The 19249-nt window shown below is 38.1% G+C and overlaps 1 protein-coding gene across 2 annotated transcripts in view; it reads left to right on the top strand.

The window, feature by feature from the left end:
• Rbm44 (RNA binding motif protein 44) overlaps window positions 1-19249 on the top strand; it is a 36670-nt gene that overhangs the window by 1228 nt on the left and 16193 nt on the right. For both annotated transcript variants that reach the window (XM_070008796.1, XM_070008884.1), the window contains exons 2-7: window positions 10509-10599; window positions 14585-16149; window positions 16432-16487; window positions 18175-18351; window positions 18791-18974; window positions 19133-19155. In XM_070008796.1, the coding sequence (XP_069864897.1) occupies window positions 10524-10599; window positions 14585-16149; window positions 16432-16487; window positions 18175-18351; window positions 18791-18974; window positions 19133-19155 (2081 nt within the window). In that variant the 5' untranslated portion in view covers window positions 10509-10523. The remainder of the gene's footprint in view (window positions 1-10508; window positions 10600-14584; window positions 16150-16431; window positions 16488-18174; window positions 18352-18790; window positions 18975-19132; window positions 19156-19249) is intronic.

Genomic DNA, 19249 nt, shown 5'->3' with positions numbered 1-19249 from the left:
GAGCCAGCCCGTGAAGGAAAGTCCATGAGACTCATCTCCAATAAACTACTAGAAAATCGGAAGTGGTGCTGTGGCTCACGTGGTAGAATGCTAGCCTTGAGCTGAAGAGCCTGAGGGTCAGTGCCCAAGCCCAGAGTTTAAGCCCACGACCAACCAAAAAAAAATTGCACAAGGTAAAACTGCTGTTCCCACAAAACTTTTTGGAAATAACTATTTTAAATTAAATTAAGGAGTTTGCTATTCCTAAATATTTAATTTTTCAAATTTCTAATTAAAATTTGTAATATCTAATTAATAGACATTATTCACCTAGACCAGTATCCTTGTTTTTTTTATACTAATAGTATTGAGTCTAAAAAAATAAGTGAGTTGCCATGTAGCTCACATCACATACACCGCTCAAGTGTATGTGATGAATTTGTTTTTTAAACTTAATCCCCATTTATGGGGTTGGGAAGGTGGCTCACTGGCAAAGCGCTTGCCTTGCCATTCTTGAGGCCCTGGGTTCAATTCCTCAGCACCCATAAGCAAAAAAAAAAAAAAAAAAAAAAGCCGGAAGTGGCTCTGTGGCTCAAGTGGTAGAGCGCTAGCCCTGAGCAGAAGAGCTGAGGGGCAGTGCCCAGGCTCAGAGTTCAGGCCCACGACCGGACCCAAAATAAAACAAAACAAACTTAATCCACATTTAAAATATTTACTTGACATTCCTAGGGTAGGAGTGTGTGTGTGTGCATGTGTGTGTGTGCGTGCAAGAACTGGGACTTGGCCTTGTGGTCAGATCACTGTCCCTTAGCTTTTTCTCACAAAGTTGAGTCACTGTTCTATTTGCATTTTTTGATGGTTAATTGAGATAAGTGTCTCATGGATTTTCCTGCCTAGGCTTACTACACTTTGAGTCTTGATCTTCAGCTCTTAGCCTTCTGAGTAGCCAGGGTTACCAACGTGAGCCATCAGTGCCCAGCTATTGTCTAATAATTCCTTAAACTAGAAATTACTAATTCAGTTTTTAAATCTAGTTGTAACATTGAATTATGTGTATGGTCATATACATTTTCTCAAGGAAGTAGGTTGGTAATTTATATCAAATTTTCAGAGTACACACTTCCACACATCAGGATCCACTACTTGGTCTACTGACAAATAGAAATATAAAAGAGTGTTAAGAAGCCAAGTATGGTGTTGCAGACTTGGAGAAGCAGAAGTAGGAGAACACTGAGTTGGAGTCCAGGATGGGCTACAAAGTAGAACCCTATCTTGTTTATACTCGTTTTTGCTCTCAAGAAAGTTCTCCCCTGAGTTTTTGAGAGTGACAGGCTGTTCTCATTGTTTGCGTGTTCTGTGATCTTTCACTGTGATTTACGCATCTAGGTTCAAAATTTGTGAAGGCCGTTTAGGTTAGGTATTGAGTTCAGTTGCGAATGTGGTGATGTGAGAGCTTAACTAGGTTGAAAGGTTAGGGTTTTAGGGCAAGGGAAGGTGGGAGGGAATAGTTTACCAGGAGATCAGTAGGAAGGAAATACTGGATTATAGTGGAAAGATAGGAAAAAGATGGAAAGCAGGACAAGGGATGAGTGTAAAAGACTAGAAGAATGAAGACAGAAACCCTGCAGTCTACTCCATTGAAGTACAAGTTTGAGAAGTAATGAATCTCAATCCCTAAACTCTAGTGCAGCCAATTCTAAGCAGCCTAAGCTGGTGCTGATATTCCCGACCCTTTATCAAAACCCATAAAAACAAAAAGATCAAGGTGTAATGAGGGTGTGCACTTGCCTAACGTGTAAGGCCCTAAATTCAGTCCCCAATAATGCACATAAAGAAAAATGTATCTGTTAAGCACTTGGTGTTAAGCCAAGTTTTTACATTTGTTAGCCAAAAGGAATTTCTAAAACATTAAATCAAGGCTTGACTATCTACAGCTCAATTTCCTAGGATCATATGTCTCTATTTATTTTTGTTGGTCGTGGGGCCTGAACTTGGCCTGGCCACTGCCCCTCAGCTTTTCAGCGCAAGGCTGTTGTTCTGTCACTTGAGCCACAGCACCACTTTCAGCTTTTTCTGCTTCTGTGGTGCTGAGGAATTGAACCCAGGGCCTCATGCATGGAAGGCAAGCACTCTACCACTGAGCCACCTTCCCAGCCCCTAGGGTTGTATGTCTTTGTAGTATCTCTATCACTGTCTACCAAAAAAGAAATAACTTTTTTAAAAAAATACAAAAACTATTTGTTACTTTCTTCCTAGTTCAGTGAGTACACTATAGATATAAATTTTTATATGTAAGACATTTGTCATTCATATATATCCTTATTTTTATATTATTTTACTTTTGGACTTGGAACAGTAGAGATAATGATTCATGTTTGTTTATATATGATTACTCTTTTCTTTCTTTTTTTTTTTTCTTTTTTGTCAGTCGTGGGGCTTGAACTCAGGGCCTGGGCGCTGTCCCTCAGCACTTCAGCTCAAGGCGGGCGCTCTACCACTTGAGCTACAGTGCCACTTCTGGTTTTCTGGTGGTTTGTTGGAGATGAGAGTTTCACAGACTTTCCTACCCGGGCTGGCTTTGAACCAGTATCCTCAGATCTCAGCCTCCTGAGTAGCTAGGATTACAGGCGTGAGTGACTGGCGCCCTGCTGATTACTCTTTACATTGGAGCTGATCTAAATTTTTTTGGGAGGGGGGATGCTCTCTTTGTTCCTTCCCTGATCCTCCTTGAGCTGGCTAGCCCTGACTTGACCTTCATGATTTAGGATAGTTTGCACTTTAAAGTTCTCTTTGCCTTTAGTGACATAAGCATGATACATCATTGCCTACTTAATTGTCTGTGATTCACAAAGTATATACAGGCTATATTATTGGGCTAGGATTTCAATTTTTATCACATCTTAAGTAAAATTCCGATTATACTTTATTATCTCTCACTGTTTTTATTAGTTCACATCATTTGTACAAGGGGGAGTTTTACTGTGACATTTCCATATTTATGCATAGTGTGTCTCTTTCAAATTCTTTCCCTCCACTCCCCATTTCCCTCTACCCCCCCATTCCTTGACCATCCTCATCCTCACTCGCCCTCTCCAGTCACACTCGCCCCTCCTCTGGTGTCCACCTACAGCCTGTTTTGCTTTGTCACTACTATTTTAGTGTATATTAATTGCACTAAGCGTTTTCACTGTAGTGTTTCACACGTGCTTGGATTAAATTTTAATCAGAATAACCTGTTGCTTTCTCTATCCCGGTGTCACCAAGCCTCTATTACCAGCAGCTTTCATTGGGAGTCCTCAGGCCTTGTTCATACACAGTTGCAATGTATTTTGAAATCATTCACCTTTTATCTTTCTTTTTCCCTTTCCTTTGACCTTCACTCATGAAGCAATACCATAGTTAAGAGTTATGTTTTGGGTATATGAATGTTTTTGTGTGTATATGTACATGATTATGTCTTTTAAATCTAGCTTCCACAAATGAGTGAAAATAGTCAATGTTTGGCTTTTAAAATGTGATATATCTTGCAACTGATGTCCTCCAAGTCCACTTTGCTGCAAATGATGTAATGTCATTTTTATAGCTGTGTAGTATTCCATAGTATATGTTCACCATATTTTCTTTATCCACTCTGTTATTGGACACCTTGGCTAATCGAACAGTTTGGTATTATGAGCAGTGCTATAATAAACATGTATGTACACTGTACATTGATATATAGCATAGCAATGAATTCCATCCATGTTAGGACAGGGTCAAAGTATAGGTCTGTCTTCACTTTTTGAGGAACCTCCACACTGAGTTCCATAGTAGTTGTATGGGTTTACATTCCCATCAACAGTTTATGAGGGTTCCTGTTTTCTGGAATCCTCCCTGACATTTGTTGTTGATTTCCTGATGATGGCCATTCTGACTGAGGTGCAATGGAAACTCTGTGTAGTTTTGATTTGTATTTCCTTTATGGCTAAGAATAATGAACATTCTTCATGTATCTATTAGTCATTTGTACTTCTGAGAACTGTTAAATTCCCTTGCCCATTTTTTAATTGTTTTATTATTTAAGTTTTTGCTTTTGGATATTCTGGATCGTAACCTTTAGCTGTTGAATAACTAGTAACGATTTTTCTTTCCCATCCCATGGGTTTTCTCTTGATTCTAGTAATTGTTTCTTTTGCTATGCAGAAACTTCTTAATTTGATATAGCCCCATTTGTCAATTTGTATTCTTGTTTCCTGGGCAATTGAAGCTTTATTCAGAAAATAATTACCTACGCCTCTTCCAGAGTTTTCCTCTAAAAGAGTTAAAAGTTTCAGATCTGTTCTTGATTCATTTGGAGTTGATTTTAGTAATAGTGTGAGATAGAGGTCAAGTTTGGGTCTTCTGCAAATAGATAATCAGTTTTTCCACCACCATTTGTTGAAGAGGCTATCTTGTCTCATGTGAATATTCATTATGAGAAATTAAATTGCTGTAATGGTGTGGTTATTATTTCTCTGTAGTATAATTTTTTTTTCGTCAGTCGTGGGGCCTGAACTCTGGGCCTGGGCGCTGTCCCTCAGCTCTTCAGCTCAAGGCTGGTGCTCTACCACTTGAGCCACAGCACTACTTCTGGCCTTTTCTGCTTATGTGGTACAGAGGAATCGAACCCAGGGCCTCATGCAATCAAGGCAAGCACTCTACCACCTAGCCACCTGTAGTATAATTTGAAGTCCAGAATTGTGATACTTTTGGCATTGCGCTTTTGGCTCAGAATTGTTTTTATTATTTGATGTCTTTTGTGCTTCCATGTGAATTTTTTAGTTGATTTTTCTATTTCTGTGAAGAATGACATTGGACTTTGGGGGGGTATTACATTAAATTTATAGATTATCTTTGGTGGTATGGCCGTTTTCACAGTATTAAATCTGCTAATCTATGATGAGCATGAAAGGTCTTTTGTCTTCTTCAGTTTCTTCCTTCAAGATTTATAGTTTTCATTGTAGAAATGCTTCACTTCCTTAGTTAAGTATTTTATGGTTTTTGAAGCTATTGTGAATGAAATTTTTTCTGATTTCTTTCTTAGCCTGTACATAGTTAACATAGAAATGCTATTGGTTTTTAATTATTTTCAGTAGAAAGGAGTATCCATTCAGCATGTCAATTTATGAGTATGACTCTTGATCAATGTTACCTGTTCGCTACTGACTTTTCAGTGTTGGTTTTATATTCTGCTGTTTCCAAAGGTATTTTTATCAGATCAATTCATTTTTGGTGGAATCTATAAGATATGTTAAGAATAGGCTCATATCATCTGCTAACAGGGATAATTTGACATATGCCCCTTTTACTCCGCTTTATATCTTTCTATTGACTTGTTTCTCTAGCTAGGATTAACTAATACAATATTTAGTGAGATTGGAAAGAATGAACACTCTTGTTTCTCACTCAGTGATTTCAGTTTTTCCCATTTAGTATGATGTTGGCTAAAAGTCTGTCAAATAGAGACTTTTTATAGGACAATTATATACCTTATATAATTTTTGCCCTTGATTCTGTTAGTGTGATGCATTATATTTATAGAGATGAAACCAGCTTGATCATGATAATATGATCTTTTAATTAGTTGCTAATACAACTTGAAAGAATTTGAGTATTTTTCCATAAATGTTTATCAAAGAGACTAGTGTATAATTCTCTTTTATTCGTGTCCTTGACAAGGTTTTGGATGAATGTAATACTGTGTGTGTGTGTGTGTGTGTGTGTGTGTGTGTGTGTGTGTGTGTGTGTGTGGTTTTTGTCAGTCGTGGGGCCTGAACTCTGGGCCTGGGCACTGTCCCTCAGCTCTTCAGCTCAGGGCTAGTGCTCTATCAGTTGAGCCACAGCACCCACTTCAGGCTCTTTCTGCTTATGTGGTACTGAGGAATTGAACCCAGGGCCTCGCGCATACAAGGCAAGCACTCTACCACTGAACCACCTTCCCAGCCCTGTAATACTACTTTGTAGAATGAGTTAAGTAGAATTATTTCTCTTTCTAGCTCAGAAAAGTGTTCGAGAAGTATTGGTGTTAATTCTTTGAATGTCCGATGGAATTCAATAAATCCATTGGTTCTGGGCTTTTCTTTGTTGGGAGACTATTACTGTTTCAGTCTCATTGCTTGATATACATAGGTTTAAGTGGCTTAAACCCTCTTGCTTTGATTTTTGTAGGTCAATTGAGTCTAAAAATGTGTCAGTTTCCTTTAGATTGTCCAGTTTTCTGGAGTATTCAGAACTTTCAAAGTATTCTCCTGATCCTTTGGATTTCATTACTATTTGTTGTACTATTCTTTTTTTCATATCTAATTTTGTTGATTTGAGTCTCTTCCCACCTTTTGGTCAAATTAGCTAGGGATTTATCAATTTTATTCATTCAAAGAATGAACTTTATTTCATTATTTCTATGTAAGTTATTTTAGTCTCCATTTATTTCTGCCCTGATATTATTTCTTTTTGTTTGTTAATTTTTGGCTTGTTGTTCTAGAAAGTTGAAGTATATCATTTGAAGTATATCATTAGTCTATTTATTTGGGAATTGTCTCTTTTTTTAATGTTAGGTATAAGATTTCCCTTAGCATGGTCTTTGCTGGTTCTAAAGTTTCTGGTAGGTTGTGTTCTCATTTTTATTAAAAGCTAGGAGCTATTTTATTCCTTCCTGCTTCCTAATCTTATTTATACAATGGTTTAGTGGTCATTCAACAATATGTTGTTTAATTTCCATAGGTTTGAATATTTTCTGCTGATGTGTGCTAATTTAATTCTTTTGTTTGTTTTTGTTTTTTGCCAGTCGTGGGGCCTGATCTCTGAGCCTGGCACTGTCCCTCAGCTCTTCAGCTCAAGGCTAGCGCTCTACCACTTGAGCCACAGCGCCACTTCCAGCTTTTTCTGCTTATGTGGTGCTGAGGAATCAAACCCATGGCCTCATGCATGCAAGGCAAGCACTTTACCACTGAACAACCTTCCCAGCCCAGTGTGCTAATTTAATTCTAATACAAGCTAATAGAATAAAGGGAGTTATTTAGTCTTTTTACATTTGCTAAGACTTCCTTTATATTGTAAAATGTGATGTGTTCTGGAAAAATTCCACGAGCAACAGAAAAAGGTATATTGGGCATGAACTGAATCACATACTCTGTAGATGTCAAGTCTATTTTGTCTCCTATGTCATTCAGTTCTCAAATGCTTTGGTAAGTTTTTATTTGAATCCTGAGAGTAGGATATGGAAGTATCATGCTATTATTGTACTAGAGTCTGTCAGTGTTTGTCTGTCTGGATGATCCTTTTCAAAGTTAGGGAAGTTTTCTGATTCTGGGTTTTTGTTTTTGGTTTGTTTGTTTGTTTGTTTGTTTTTTGGTTTTGTTGTTGTTATTGTTTTGTCAGTCATGGGGCTTGAACTCTAGGCCTGGGCACTCTCCCTGTGCTCTTCAACTTAAGGCTAGTGCTCTACCACTTGAGCCACAGCACCACTTCTGGCTTTTATCTGTTTATGTGGTGCTGAGGAATCGAACCATGAGCCTCATGCATGTGAGGCAAGCACTCTACCACTGAACCACCTTCCCAGCCCTCTTGATTCTGTTTTAGTGAATTAGTATCTATCCCACTAGTTGTGTTTCTTCTTCTGTACACATAATTTCTAAGTTTGGTCTTTTGATGGTATCCCAGTAGTCTTCTAAGTTTCACTCTTTATTTTCTTAGTGTTTTTTTTTTTTTCCAATACAGTTGGATAATTAGTTCCTCTGCTTTTATCTTTAAGCCTTGATACCCTGTTTTCAACTTGTTCTCTTCTATCGGCTGGGCTTTCAATTGAGTTTTTCATTTGGTGTAAACAAATCTTCATTTCCAACATTTCAATTTGATTTTTTTCAAGATTTCTATGTTTATTGAATTTCTCTTTGATATCCTGCATTGTCTTCTTTATTTCATTCAACATTGTTTGTTTAAACTCTTGTTGAGCTCAGTTCTTTGAATATGTTCATCTTACACATCACTGCATAAATTTTCATCCCTGTCTAGCACAATGTCTAGGCACAATGGCAGGACCCTGTTATCCCTGGCAGCAGAGAACACACAAGTAGGATAGCATCCCTGGGCTTAAAGCTAGACCCTACCTCTAAACTAATCAAGGTGCAAGGGGCCATGTGTGTAGTTCAAATATAGTAAGTAGATCATTTAGCAAGTTTAAGGACTTGAGTTAAATCCCTTGTACTGTCCCCCCCTTCCCCCCCCCCCCCCCCGTCAGCCCACAAAGAAAGATTTGAAGGAGTTAATACAAGATATAGCTTGGATTTTGGTGGTGGTGGTAGTGTTCATCATGGGGCTTGAACTCTGGGCCTAGGTGCTGTCCCAGGTGCTAGCTCAAGGCTAGCCCTCTATCACTTTAGCCACAGCACCACTTTCGGTTTTCTGATGCTTTATTGGAGATAAGAGTCTCAGGGACTTTCCTGCCGGGGCTGGCTTTAAACTACAGATCCTCAGATCTCAGCCTCCTGAGTAGCTAGGATTACAGGCGTGAGCCACTGACGCCCAGCTCATATCTTGGGTTTTTTGTTGTTATTTATCCTATGGTTAATTCTTTTCTCAGCCATTTCTGAGTGATTTCTTTAAAAATTGTTTCCTTAGGAAAGTGCTTATCTTATGAAACTTTCAAGTAACCTTTTTATGGCATATTGACAGTCTCAATTTTAGATTTTTTTTTAATCCCTTACTAGTATATCCCATTTTGACCAGTTACCAGTGGCTTACATCTGTGACCCTACCTATTCAGGAGGCTGAGATCTGGAAGATTGAGTTTCCAGGCCATCCCAGGCAGAAAAGTCTATTAGATTTCATCTCCAGAAAAGTAGTAAAAATCCAAGCTGTAGGCATGGCTCCAGTGGTAGAGTGCCAGCCAAGAATGTAAGCTAGAGGTCCTGAGGGGGAAGGAGGAGCAAAGGAAGAAGAGATTTATCTCCATTTTGTTTTGGGAGTGTGTCTCGTCAGAGTACTTGCTTAGCAAGCACAAGGCCCTAAGTTTAAATCCCAATCTGCTTTTTAAAAAAATTAAAAGATACTCCATTTATTGGCTCAAACTTTTTTTTTTAAAGACAGGAGTTCTCACTGTTTGCACAGGCTGGCTCCTCAAGCCTGGCTTTAAGCAATCTGCTTCAGTCTCCTACCTCCTGTGTAGCTGGGACTATAGGCATGTGTCAGATGCTCCTTTTCTCATTTCTGATTTTTTTAGTTCTCTCTTGAATTTGTCTGATACTTACTTACATTTATCTTTTTAAAAAATTGGTTTTGACTTTAGTTACTATATTTGCTATTCTTAAATTGGTTCTTTCTGTTTTTGTCGCAAATTTACTATTTGGTTTGTCTTTTGGTCTTTTCTAAATTGGACTGATTAGTTTCCAGTTTTATTTAATAAAAAAAAGCATCTAAAGCTGGAGGCTAAGGTCAGTGGTAGAGCACCTGACTAGCAAGCATGAGATCCTGATTTCAAACTCTTAATACCACCAAAAAAAAGATAAGCATCTAAAGCTGTGCCTTCTTTTGTTTATAACTTGGTTTATGACCTAGAGATAAGGATGTCTATGTACTTACTATAATTAATTTACTTTTCATTTAGTGGAGTCCACTGCCTTTTACGTGGTAAGTTTAGGAGTCAGATCTACACAGGTTGTATTCATAGGAAAAGATCTTATAATGTCTTTTCATTGTAGATCAGGAAAAAGAACCTACAATTATCTTTTTTTAGGATATTGAAATAGTTTAGAATTAGTCAATTCTTTGTTTTCAAACTCAGTAAATATCTTTGTAATACCTGATCCCTAGAATTCCATTGATGACACATCATCTTTTTTAAGAGTATGGACAGTATAAGGTATGGACAAGTAGGGGATAGAGGATCAAAATGATGTTGTGTGTTGACTGACAATTTCATCTTACTTTCTGGATTCACTCATGTGTCCACTGAAGTGTCTTAGTTTTTCTCTGAGTGACTAGTTCTGGCCTCATGTGGAGTTGGGTTTAAAGAGTTACTGTTACTAATGTTAAAAAAAGCAGCATTATTGAGGTATGTTTTACTCATCCCAGTGTTTTTAGTAATCTTGTCAAGTGGTACAATCATCACACCATATGTTACTTTGTGTGTGTGTGTGTGTGTGTGTGTGTGTGTGCGTGTGCGTGCATACATGCGTGCAGGTCCTCAGGCTTGAATTCAGGGCCTAAGCTCTGTCCATAAGATAATTTTGCTCAAGGCTCCACTTCTATTGCTGGTACTGGTGCTTGAAGTCAGGGCCTGGGTGCTATCCCTGAGCTTTTTTACTCAAGGCTGGCATGCTACAACTTGAGCTGTGCTCCATTTCCAGCTTTTCTTGGTGAGATTGGAGATAAAAGTCTCATGATCTTTCTTGGCCAGACTAACTTATAACTGCAATCCTCAGATCTCAGCCTCCTGAATAGCTAAACTTACAGGCATGAGCAGTGGGCACCTGCCTCATGAATAGTTTTTAATACAAAGTTTCTACCTTTTCTAGAATACACATTATTGAATGATGCAGGCCACTTCCATGATGGAGGCAGCGTCTGGAAAAGGCTACTACAATAATGGGGGAAGTCTGAAAAAAGGTGAGGATCCAGACCCATTGTATGATTTGCATGATGGGCGCTAAATATAACTGTGCCGGACAATTTCCCTTCCACTGTTGCTGTTTTGTAAGTCATCCTTCCATGAAGGTAGTACATTCAGTGTGCGTGCGTGTGTGTGTTTTGATCCTGTGGCTTGAATTCAGGGCCTAGGCATTGTCCCTGAGTTTCTTTTGCTTAAGGCTAGTGCTCTACCACTTGAGTCACAGCTCTCCTTCTGGTTTTTTGATAGTTTAGTGAACACATAGGAGTCTCACAGACTTTCCTGCCCCAAGTGCTTCAAACCATGGTCCTCAGATCTCAGCCTCCTGAGTAGCTAAGATTATATGCAAGGATTATATGCCTAGCGTATCAGCATGTTTTTAACTTGGGAAATTCCCTCCTATGATCTTTGGATATGGGAAGTTCAGGTATAGTACCTTCCAGGAAAGCAGGTTTGGGGAGGGAAGGGGTGATAGGTCCCATTGCTTCTAAATAAAAAGTTGAAAATGTACATGTTAACATCTGCTGTACAGGAAGTCATATTTTTTTTCTTACCATAAATCTGGAATTTATTTTTCTATTTTTTTCTTTTAATGGGCATTGGAGTTTTAAATTATAGCCGTGCCTTCCCACTGAGTTACACTCTCAGCCCTTTGGATTAGGTTTTTGTTTTGCTTTGCTTTGTCTTTAGTCTTGTGCTTTTTGCCTGGACTGTACTCTCACTACAGCCCTCCTACCTTTATTTTCAGTTTAGCTGGGATTATAGACATAAACTACAATACCCCTCATGTTCTTTGAGATAAAGATTTCACCAACTTTTGGCAGGAGGTCAAGAGGGCTGGCCTGCTTGAAAGTCCTATCTCTGTCTGCTATGTAGCTGGAGAATTTCTTTTTCTGGTGGAGTGGTTGGAAAGAAAATAAGAAAGTAGCACCCGTGGCTCATGCCTGTAAATCTAGCCTACGTGGAAGACAGAATAGGAGACATTTGAGTCAGTCTATCCCTTGCAAAAAAGTTTACATGATTGTTGCCTCAAAAATAACCAGTGAAAAGCCAGTCGTCAGTGGCTCATGCCACTGTAATCCTAGCTATGCAGGAGGTCGAGATGTGAAGATTGTAATTCAAAGCCAGCTCAGGCAGAAAAGTCCCCATGAGACTCTTACCTCCAATTAACCACTCAAAAACAAGTGGTGCTGTGGCTCACCCCGGGCGCCAGTGGCTCACGCCTGTAATCCTAGCTACTCAGGAAGCTGAGATCTTAGGATCACAGGCAGGAAAGTCTGTGAAACTCATCTCTAATAAACCTCCAGAAAACTGGAAGTGGCCTGTAGCTCAAATGGTAGAGTGCTAGCCTTGAGAAGAAGAACTGAGGGACAATGCTCAGGCCCAGAGTTCAAGCGCCATGACCGACCAAAAAAAAAAAAGAGAGAGAGCTAGAGCGCTAGCCTTGAGCACAAAGAGGTGTAGGAACAGCACTCAGGTCCTGAGTTCAAGTGCCACAACCAACAACAACAAAACATCAAAAAACACAGAGCTGAGGTGTGGCTCAAATGGTAAAGCCCCAGCCTAGCAAGTAGGAGGCCCAGATTTCAAATTCTAATACAGGAAGGGGGAGGGGAAAGAGGGAGCACTGCTGGCAAGAACATAAAAATGAAAATGACTGGATTATATGTGCTAAAAAATATATGTGCCTAAAGTGTTACATGATATTCTGCAGTACAACAGAAATCCCACCTTATTCATGAGCCACAGTTAAAACAGAAAAGATTTAAGATAATAAGATTTAAATTTATTTTAAAAATAAACAAGTTAAGAAACAAATGGACTTAAAAATGTGAGGTGTGGTCAGGCGTCAGTGGTTCATGCCTGTTATTCTAGCTTCTCAGGAGGCTGAGATATGAGGATTGAGGTTTGAAACTACCAGCTTAAGCAGGAAATTCTCAGAGATTCTTCCCTCCAATTAACCACCCAAAAAAAGCCACAAATGGAGCTGTAGCCCAAGTGATAAAGTGCCAGCCTTGAATAAAAAAGCTATCATCCCCTGACTACAGGCCCAGTACCAACACTAAAAAACAAACAAAAAATAGAGGTGTTGGTGTTAAGTATAATTAGTGTCAAACACACAGTAAGAGATAAAGGGTATCATTTTTCAAGTGACAAAGCTACATTGTACAGTGAAGATATCATTGTGAATCCTTTTGGAACAATCAATAAGCTGTGCATTCCTGCATCAGGATTGGAAGTCTAGGGAATGGCTTCTAGAGATTGGATGTGAAAATGGTTATCCATTTACTTGCAGCTCAAAATACACTGCAAATTATGAACTTTAAAATGTTTAATCTGGAGAACAATGTAAAAAGAAATATTAAAAATAGATTACCCAGCCAGGTACCAGTGGCTCACACCTGTTATCCTAGCTACTCAGGAGGCTGAGTTCTGAGAATTACAGTTCAAAGCCAGCATAGGCAGAAAAGTCCATGGGACTCTTTTTTTTGGGGGGGGGGTTCGGTCGTGGGGCTTGAACTCTGGGCCTGGCCGCTGTCCCTCAGCTCTTCAGCTCAAGGCTAGCGCTCTACCACTTGAGCCACAGCGCCACTTCCGGCTTTTTTCTTTTTGCTTATATGGTGCTGAGGAATCGAACCCAGGGCCTCATGCATGCAAGGCAAGTGCTCTACCACCGAGCCACCTTCCCAGCCCTCAATTGTCTAAATTTAAAAAAAAAAACAAAAAAGATGAAAACCACAGCTCTTTCTTTCTCTCACTACCTACCATTCCTAATTAGCTGCCAAGATTTGTCAGTTGTGGAATATCAATGTCTTCTCCAGTCCTGCTGCTGAACCCTTGATCTGCTTGCATTTACTTCCCTCTTTCACACTTCGTTACTGTTGCCACAGCTGTGTCCAACTCATTCCAGTCACATGACTAACCCTTAAAGAGACATTTAGTGGTCTCACTGGCCCTAAAATAGAAGGCAAATGCTTTAGCTCATCATAAAAGGTCTCTGACAATTCATAATTCCTGTCACTCCCATAAAATATCTTACAGTTATCTAACAATGCTATGTTCTTTCACGTAGCTAGATGCATTTGCTGTTAGTTTTGCCCAAGATAACTTACATTTTCTCGTAAACACTTTGTTCTATATTTTGGGAGTTTTTTTGTTTTTTATTTTATTTTTACATTTTTTTATTATTATTTCTTTAAGTAGGTGTACAAAGAAGTTTTCATTCTAAAATGTACATCAATTTTCCTTTCTTTTCAAAATTACCTGCTACATAACCACACTCTTGTCAGGCATTTGATTGCATTTTGAGTGTTTATCTAGGACTCGGGGGGAAGCCAAGAACATGTAGATGCTCCTTTTCCCCTATTTTTTACATTGCTTAGGACTGGTACTAGGAAGCACTCAAAAATTTATTAAATGACCTTTTTTAAAAAAAAAAAAGGCTTCCTATGAGACCTGTCAATAAATAAATGGCTACTCCATAAATAGAAAACTCCTTACCATTAAAAATTGAAGAAGATCTTGGCTCTTGTGTTTTCTTAGATTGTTGTAACGAAATGCCATTGACTGAGTGACTTAACGTGGTTATGTCTGGAAAAGCATCTCTTCCTAGCTTGTGGATGGCTATGTTCTTGTTGTGTCTTCACATAAGAAAAAGGACAAAAGAATGCTCAGACGTCTTTAGAAAGGCACTAATCCTATCATGAGTGTCCTTTCTTCATGACTGCATATAAACCTGATTACCTCCAAAAGCTCCATCTCCGTATAACATCACACAGCTATAACTTAGGCTACAGCTTCAGTATACAATACTAGAGGGGATAGTTCAGTTTGTGGCAGCTACCATAAGAGGTATTCATTGTGGGTAACATTTAAAAGTATTTCTACATTAGGAAAAGTTTGCACCAGATGATGTGTAAGGTCTTTTCTAGTATTTAGTGTCTGTAGTATTGCTGTTAACATTCGATTCTCTTTTTTAATCAGATAAATCTTCTAATCCCAAGAAAGAAAATTCATTGTCTTCCAGTAGTTCTAATGAGTTCAAATCAACTTTTTCTGCTGATGAGTGGAATTCCTTGTCACTAAAGCAAAGAGATAAGGACAAAGGAATCAGCAATATTGACAACATGCATTTATTACAGTCATCTTTTGCAGCTAATCAAGAAACTAATATAGAGAGTACTCACTGTCAGTCAAGTGAGTTTGAAGATGGTATTGACTATGCCTTTTTGAATGAAACATACTCTATTCATTATTCAGAGTCAAAACTGAAAAATGAAAATGTTACTCTTTTAAATTCAGATTTCAATCCTGGAATACTTAAACGAGAGGAGAACTTTTTTGATAGTTTGGAACATCAGGATAATAAGACTATTAGCTTAGAAAGGATCCTCAAAGTTTCAGATGCTGACTATAAAGAAAATGGTGAAGATATGCAAAAGTATGATATAGATGAAGACTCACAGCAGGAGTATCACAGTGCAGAGCAAGAGTATATAAGTAAGCATTTATCTTTTGACCAAGCAAAAGCATTAAGTTTATCTGATCTGGATGTTGTTGAATTAACAAATCCAGGGTATGGAGTCAGATGTGTTAGCAATCTAGAAGAAAGTTGTCATGTTGAGTTTGGGAGTGGTTCTACTACATCTTTGAATTCACTTAATGCTTTTACACAAGAATATTCACCTCATGTCTCTAAATTTCAAAATTCTGTTATATTAAAAGAATACCATGAACCAGACCTTGGAAGGTATAATGAACAAGAAACAGTATTTGATGACATTGTACAAAGATGCAGTTCTCTTGGGAGCCAAGACTCTCAGTCTAAGAGTGGTTTCTTAAACACTCAAAAAGCACTAAAAACAAAAACTTATACTAGAAAAGTGAAATCTCAAGTAACAGAAAGTAAAGATTTTTGTGGAAATACAGCTGTTGATGACAGATCATTACATCACTTTGGAGACCCTAGCACATTACCTCAGGACAAATCTTTTGAGACACTGCAGCCACACAACAATTGCCAGACATACTGGAACTCTGTTTTTGATGATTCAGTCATTTCTGCCTGTGGATATTCCTATTATGAAAGCCTGCAAAGCACTCCTGAGCCAGGCTTGGGTTTTTCTGCTGTGCTACCAAGGATTACAATCAATAATCAGGCAACTGAAGAGGATCGGTCTCTACATGTTGCTCATCCTGCAAATAAAATGTTCTCTCATGATATGAAAGGAGCATGTCCCAAATCAGTAACAAATACAGCAAGTTCTGCAATCACAATTAATCAGGCAGTGGATGTTAGCACTGATTTTAGGGCTTGTTTCACAACCAGCAGGGCAACAAGCGCAGCTTTTTCTGTAGTATCTACATCAAGCAATACAGAGATAACCATGATGAGTAAAAAGCGGCCTGCCCAGCGTCACTGTGACAGTCATAGGAGTGTGGCTTGTAATACTGACAGGCTACGCGATCACGACTGTGTGGAGACGCAGACACTGCCCATGGAAGGATCAGGAAAATCTCTCTCACCAAATGGAAGTTTCCTAAATAAGGTAAAACCAGCATGATTCATAACAATTGTTATCTTTATAGGTTTATTTTACTTAATGATGTTCTGCTGATTTGGTTTTGTTCTATTGTAAGAAAGTATTTTCTTGTTGAGAAAATGATAGTTGAAGGGAAAGAGTTAACAGATTGCCATCAGCTCTATCTTCTGGTGGTAAATATGCCACAGAATCCTTTTAAAGTTTGATTTTATATTTTTACCAATTTGGAACTCCAGAAATGTATTGTTTGCCAGATGTTTATAATTCAGTTTGAAATTTTGTCTCTAGGATTCCCAGGAATTAAAAACATCTGATGTCCCAGACATAAAGAAGCATCCTGAAAGGTAGGCCAAATATAGAGGCTTACAGATGTGTATGGGAAAATCTCAAAGTAGAAATTGTGCTCAGTGTAGCCTGCTTAGCCATGTAGGATTACAGATAAAAGAGACTTCTAAGAAATTGCCTTATCTGGACACCGGTGGCTCACGCCTGTAATCCTAGCTACTCAGGAGGCTGAGATCTGAGGATCGTGGTTCAGAACCAGCCTGGGCAGGAAAGTCCATGAGACTCTTATCTCCAGTTAACAACCAGAAAACCAGAAGTGGCGTTGTAGCACTGGTCCTGACTGAAGAGCTGAGGAACAGCGCCCAGGCCCAGTAGTTCCTCAAGCCCCCAACCAACAACAACAACAATAAAAATTGCCTGCTTCCTTCACTTACCTTCTAACATAAATCAAAACGTTTATAGGACTTACTGAGACTCATGTCATCTTTTATTTATTCAAACCAAACTTATACTAATTTAATTTTCCATTTTCTTTTGATTCACCTATAGCTCAGAACAAAATAGCACCTATGGGAAAATGTCATATACGTGAAGTAAATAACCACATTCCTTGAAGCATTTTGTCTTAGTTTTAATTCATTGCTTTATTTACTTTCCATCTCTTGCTGATAATTAAGGCATAGTAGAGACTCAGGAAATAAGAGGGGAGAGAAACATGAAAACTAAGTTCCTATGCTCTGGAATCATTTATTTTTTTTTCCCCTTCATTTTTCCAGTGAATTTCATCTGGTATCCCAACTCTCCACAGTTCAGTAGAAAATTGGATTTTGCAAAATAGCTGGAAGTAGCAATTATGGGAACAAGGAAAATCTCCCAGAACTGTTAACCCTCAAAAAAATGTAACAACTTGGGCTTTTTGAAACATCATCATAAAATACTTGCTTTTACTAATGTAAATTATGTCTTTTTTTAACAGTCATACATTTTAGAACAATTTCAATCTTAAAATACTTATAAAAAGATATTGCTGGAAGTGTAGTTCAAGTGGTAGAACACCTGCCCAGTAAGTGTGAAGCCCTGAATAACTGCCCCAAAAATGTGTTTAACCAAGCACAGTTGGCTCACATCAATAATCTTAGCTACTTGAGAGGCTGAGATCAAGAAGATTCAGGTCCAGACCAGCCAGTAAAAAGTGGGATGAGGCATCAGCTAGGCAGGAATCATAAATAGGACCTAAATGATAGGATCATGGTCCAGCCAACCTGGCAGAAAATAAGATCCTACTCAAAATTAAAAAGCAAAGGGGGCTTGGAAGTGTAGCTCAAATGGTAGGCACCTTCCTAACAAGCACAAAGCTCTGAGTTCAAACCCCTACTACTATGGGGGAAAAATTTTTTGACCACACATTTCATTTAAAAATTGCAAACAAGGAAACATCATTGACTCTGGATAACTCATTTTTCTCAGGATAATGAAAGTATTTCCTTTGGGTTGAATTCTTTTTTGGTAAAAAGAAAGTAAGGATTTTAAAATTGTTTACTTACTTGACTCTTAAAATATATTTAGCTGCTTCTTGATACCCTTGTTTTCTGAAGCCATTGGGTATGCCTGTATCCTCTCTCCTTAGTAAGAATTGACTTGAACTTGACAAGAGAAATGAATGAAGTTTAAAATTGTTCTACAGTCATGTTATTATCATTGGAAAACCCTTGGAATCTTACTACTACTATTTTTTCTGTTTTAAAGGGAATTTCAGCTTTCTAAAGAGATTGAGAAGAATTTGCCATCCACATGCTGTCAGAAAATAATGCAAAGAGCCATAAAAGCTGAGATGCACCTTTTAAATGTTCACTATGAGATGTGCCATCGCCACTGTTGTGATATCTACAAAGTTGTAATGGAAAATAGACCAGGATTATATAGGTGTTTTATTAACTCTGTAATTTGTTATTTAAGTTCAGTCTAAAATAATTTTAATTTCCATTTTTTCCAGGCAAAATAAGGGATGGGTTATAAGTGGAGAACATGGTAGCTGTCTTAGGGGTAATGGACTTTAACAAGTAACACTTCTGACTTTCACAGTGAAGCAACAGTGTGTGGTTGGAAAGCTGTCCAGTGAGAAGATAGCTATGCAGTTTCTTTATAATGTCCAAGTAAATAACCAACCAGAGGCTTTTGCATGGTTATTCTACCACATTCTCTCTGGCTTATCTATTGAGGATTGCTTATACCGTGACAAGGAAACATCTACCATGGTTCTTTTTTTCTTAACTATAATAGAATTAGAACTAAGTAAATAATATGATACTATTGTTAAATGGGTGACTTGGACCCAAATAATTTAGTCTTTAACTTTGAACAGGAATTTATCAAGTACTTCTGCTAAGAAGGAATTGGGATCAGCACTACTTTCAGTTTGGGGAGATTTAAAAGTTAGATATATGAATTTGAAAGAAAAACTCCAGCAGGGCATACAACTGGAAGAGCTGCCCCCACTGTCAGTAGAGTCGAAATTGTTGTCTACCTTCTCTACTTTTGCTTCCAGGGTACGTATGTGTTTTAACCATCAAATGTTTGCTTCATTTAGACAGAAAGCTTTTATTATTATTTTTAAGTAGTTCCCATTCTACAAAACAGTATATGAATACAAGATGGACAGAAAGCATTTTAAACAAGTATTTTTTTTCCTTTTTTCTGTCTCCAGCTAATGAAAGAAGACTCACATGAGTAAGTTAAAAATCCATCTAATTTAAAACTTACTTCAGCTAAAAAAGCTATTTATTTCAGTTCATTCAGAAAACTGATAAATCCCTTAATGAAA

Source organism: Dipodomys merriami, unplaced genomic scaffold (genome assembly GCF_024711535.1).
Source record: "Dipodomys merriami isolate MVZ:Mamm:240054 unplaced genomic scaffold, mDipMer1.0.p SCAF_1, whole genome shotgun sequence".
Lineage (NCBI taxonomy): Eukaryota > Metazoa > Chordata > Mammalia > Rodentia > Heteromyidae > Dipodomys > Dipodomys merriami.
This window is presented reverse-complemented; position numbering and strand designations above follow the sequence as displayed.